At 35.7% G+C, this 3,578-nt stretch overlaps 1 protein-coding gene across 1 annotated transcript in view; it reads right to left on the bottom strand.

Annotated features, from left to right (window-relative positions):
- The window catches only part of LOC109226998 (fasciclin-like arabinogalactan protein 2), a 2,493-nt gene extending 1,970 nt beyond the window's left edge, over positions 1–523 (bottom strand). Inside the window, exon 1 of the mRNA XM_019391976.1 lies at positions 47–523. Coding sequence (XP_019247521.1) covers positions 47–473 — 427 coding nt within the window. The 5' untranslated portion in view covers positions 474–523. The remainder of the gene's footprint in view (positions 1–46) is intronic.

The following is a 3,578-nucleotide window of genomic DNA, read 5'->3' as shown; positions in this document are numbered from 1 at the left end:
TATATATATATATATATCTTTATTATGAATATATATGCCAACTCACCTGTAGCTTGGAAAAGGGTGGCAGTGAGGGTTGTCCCATTGGTGATCTTATGGAGTTTCTTGGAGCTAAAGTAATCTGCAAAAACATGGAGAGAGAGGACATTCTTGAGAGTGTAAATGGACAAATGTTTATCTAGGAGGTCATCCATGGCGGCGTTGTCTACCGCGCAAACGGTGATGGTTTGGCGGCGGTTGATCTCGGAAGCTAAGTGAGTGAGGGTTAAGTAGCGGTTAAAGGTGGAGAATTCGCGATGTTTGGCGAGGATTTGAGTGATGTTGTGGGCGGAGGTAGTAGTGATGGTGGTGGAGAGAAATAATAGGAGAAGTAGCGAAAGAGAAAACGGCCACGGCACAGGCTGCATTTTTATTTCGTAATTTAGACGATGTGAGTTCTGAAGAGAAGAATAGAAGAAGAATTGGAGATGCATGAGTTATTCTTGGACGAGGGGTTTATATATGCAATATGGAATTTGGTAGTGGTGTTAAACTGGAGGGCGACAAGACTCTAATTTATTAGCTTTGTTAAGGAATTAGTTACACCAATAACATTTACTATAACTTTATAAGCACTTTTAAAATTGAGGTTATTTGTCAAGTGATAATATAAAATTGAATATAATCAACACCTTATGTTCCTTCCGAGGAAAATAAAAGTGCTCTATATCACGTTCTAATTATATATCCGCAAGCGTTTTCTTGACTTAATTATTTTAATGTTGAGAAAATACTACTAATTAAAAAGATATAAATTTTAACGCATGTGTTGGCTGTGTGTGAACAAAGTCCCACATGAAAAGTAAAAAAGAAAATTAAGCTATTTAAGGAGTTGAATACTCTTAATAGTATGAGGTCTTTTGAAAATAACTAAAACAATTTCACATCATCTTAAGAGTATTTTTTGGGTTGTTTTAGCCCAATAGGATGTCCCGTCGTAAATTGGCTTGTCGAAAAAGATTTTTCGTCAAAGATTCGCATTTTTTAGTAGCGAATTACAAATATGAGCATGTGCCTGAAAACTAATATACTGTTCCGATTAATATGAAACGAGCTAGGTAGGTCTGTTAATAAATGGTAAAAATATTGATAGTAAAAATTTGTGATCTACTCAATCACAAATTTTTACAAACATTATTAGTTGTTCATCGTCAGCAAAATTTTATAGGCACCAAATGTTTACAGTTAATATAGTTAATATATATGGGATAAACTAAGTCGATTAGGAGTCTTATTTTAATTAAATAAAAAAATCAAAAAAGGAAGTAAGTCATACTAATGTAATACTAGAAAGACTTCTGATTACTTTCAGTTGCTTTTTTTTTTTTTTTTTCTTTCTGATGTTCATCTAGTGTCTGACATTGTTGTTTACAAAGATCCAGTTATTGTTGTCTTGCCATAATTTTGTGGTATCAATTGAAGTTTCTTTCAAGTGGTAAAGCTTCCCGTACCCAAAAGGTTATATATGTAAGTAGTCATTAGAAATATTTCACATTACCATTTATTTAGACTAGTGCTAAAATGACAAAAAAAAATTTCATATTTTGTTTATCAACCAAACGTCAATGCAAAGCCCTTTTCATCTGACCAGCAAATTGGAAATTTAAATAGCTTTTTGCTTTGTCAAGTGTGATAGTTAATAACGCATGCAAAGCATGAAAAAGACATTAGATCAGTCGACGATTGGGCTAATTCACCAGCCATAATAAATATAAATAAAAATAAAGCAGAAGAAAAAAATTAGCATTAGGAGATGTGAAAACTATACATCAAGGACACGAAGAACATTTTATGTAAATCTATCTCGTTCTAATTTCGTATTGTCAAATATCTATAAGAATACAACTTATACTGTTAACGAATGTCACTTTCGAAGGACCATGTTTTTCTTGATTGTAGTTAGGTTGGTTTTGTTAGAGTTGGTAGAAACATTTTTAATACACCTTTTTCATTAGTTATTTGCCATTATTATTAATTAATTTATTTATTTCTTGGCCGCAAGGGACATCTAATGAGACTAATACATGTCAGTATTCAAGTGTGTGACTATCTAATCGAAAAGTTTATGCTATTAGTGACACGACTCGGAATTCCCACTATTGGAATCTTGATGACACCTAACATTTCACTTGCTAGGCAAGCCAATGTTAGAGGATTCTTAATGCCAACTTAGCCAATTTCAATAACAAGAAAAATAAAGCTAAACAGAAGCTAAAACTAATTTGCGGAATAACATAACACCCATAATATCTGTTACATTTAGGATCTGGAGCCACAACTCACGAGCTACTATGATTTACTACAAGCAGAGTCTGAAAGAAAAATACACTGTTCTGAAGGAAAAGAAACAGTAAAATAATAAGACTAGAAAGAGACTCCAGGGTCTGCGGACGCCAGCAGATCTACTTTTGGGTCTCCTGTCAAGCAATCCAGCTGCTAACCTCATGATCAACTAGGGCCGGTACCAGAATCTGCAAAATAAGTGTAGAGTGTAGTATCAGTACAACCGACCCCATGTACTGGTAAGTGTCGAGCCTAACCTTGACGAAGTAGTGACGAGGCTATGACAAGACACATACATAATAAACATGTGAAATTTAACAGTATATGCACAAAATAACAACAAATAAAAGCTAGACAAGTAATATCGGGAGGGGGACATGCTGAGGGGGGATACGAGATAAGAGAATAACAGCAGAAATGATAACCAGAACAGTCAATATGCCTTGAACTAGTGAAAACGATTAAACGCAATAAAGAAAAGTGTATGACATCACCCTTCGTGCATTAACTCTCATAACATGGCACAACATCACCCTTCGTGCATTGACACTCACAATATGGCACGACATCACCCTTCGTGCATTAACACTCACAATATGGCACGTCAGCACCCTTCATGCATTAACACTCACAATATGGCACGGCATCACCCTTCGTGCATTAACACTCACATACGGCATGGCATCACCCTTCGTGCATTAACACTCCCCCTTACCACATAACAATGAACAAGTAAAAACAGGGAGATAGGATCAATAAGTATAAGCCTTACTTCAACGACGGTCCCACAATACCAATCTCAACTCGGAATCCATAATCAATTATCACCAAAGCTCATAAACATGATAAGAGCGATCAATTTAACAATTTACTAGTCTAAGCATGGATAATATGATCAAGGAAAGCAAAAATTACAAGAACAAGTCCCACCCGCATGCTATAACCCGACAACAACGCATAACTACTCGTCACCTCACATATACGTTGTACCCAATATCTAAACACGTAGCAAATAGAAAAATAAGTCTTAATCCCTCAAGTCAAGGTTAACCACTGCACTTATCTCGCTTGAAAGACCAAACTCAAAGCTCAACCACCGCTTTGCCTTTCAAACAAGCCTCTGAACCAATAGAATCTAGCAATTTACCAACCAAACAATTCAAATTAAGCCTTATGAACTACCCACGATTGCAAAGAATTCAATTTAGGTCATTATTGAAAAAGTCAACACCCGGGCCCGCTTGGTCCAAACCCGA

Source organism: Nicotiana attenuata, chromosome 6 (assembly GCF_001879085.1).
Source record: "Nicotiana attenuata strain UT chromosome 6, NIATTr2, whole genome shotgun sequence".
In the NCBI taxonomy this organism is placed as follows: domain Eukaryota; kingdom Viridiplantae; phylum Streptophyta; class Magnoliopsida; order Solanales; family Solanaceae; genus Nicotiana; species Nicotiana attenuata.
This window is presented reverse-complemented; position numbering and strand designations above follow the sequence as displayed.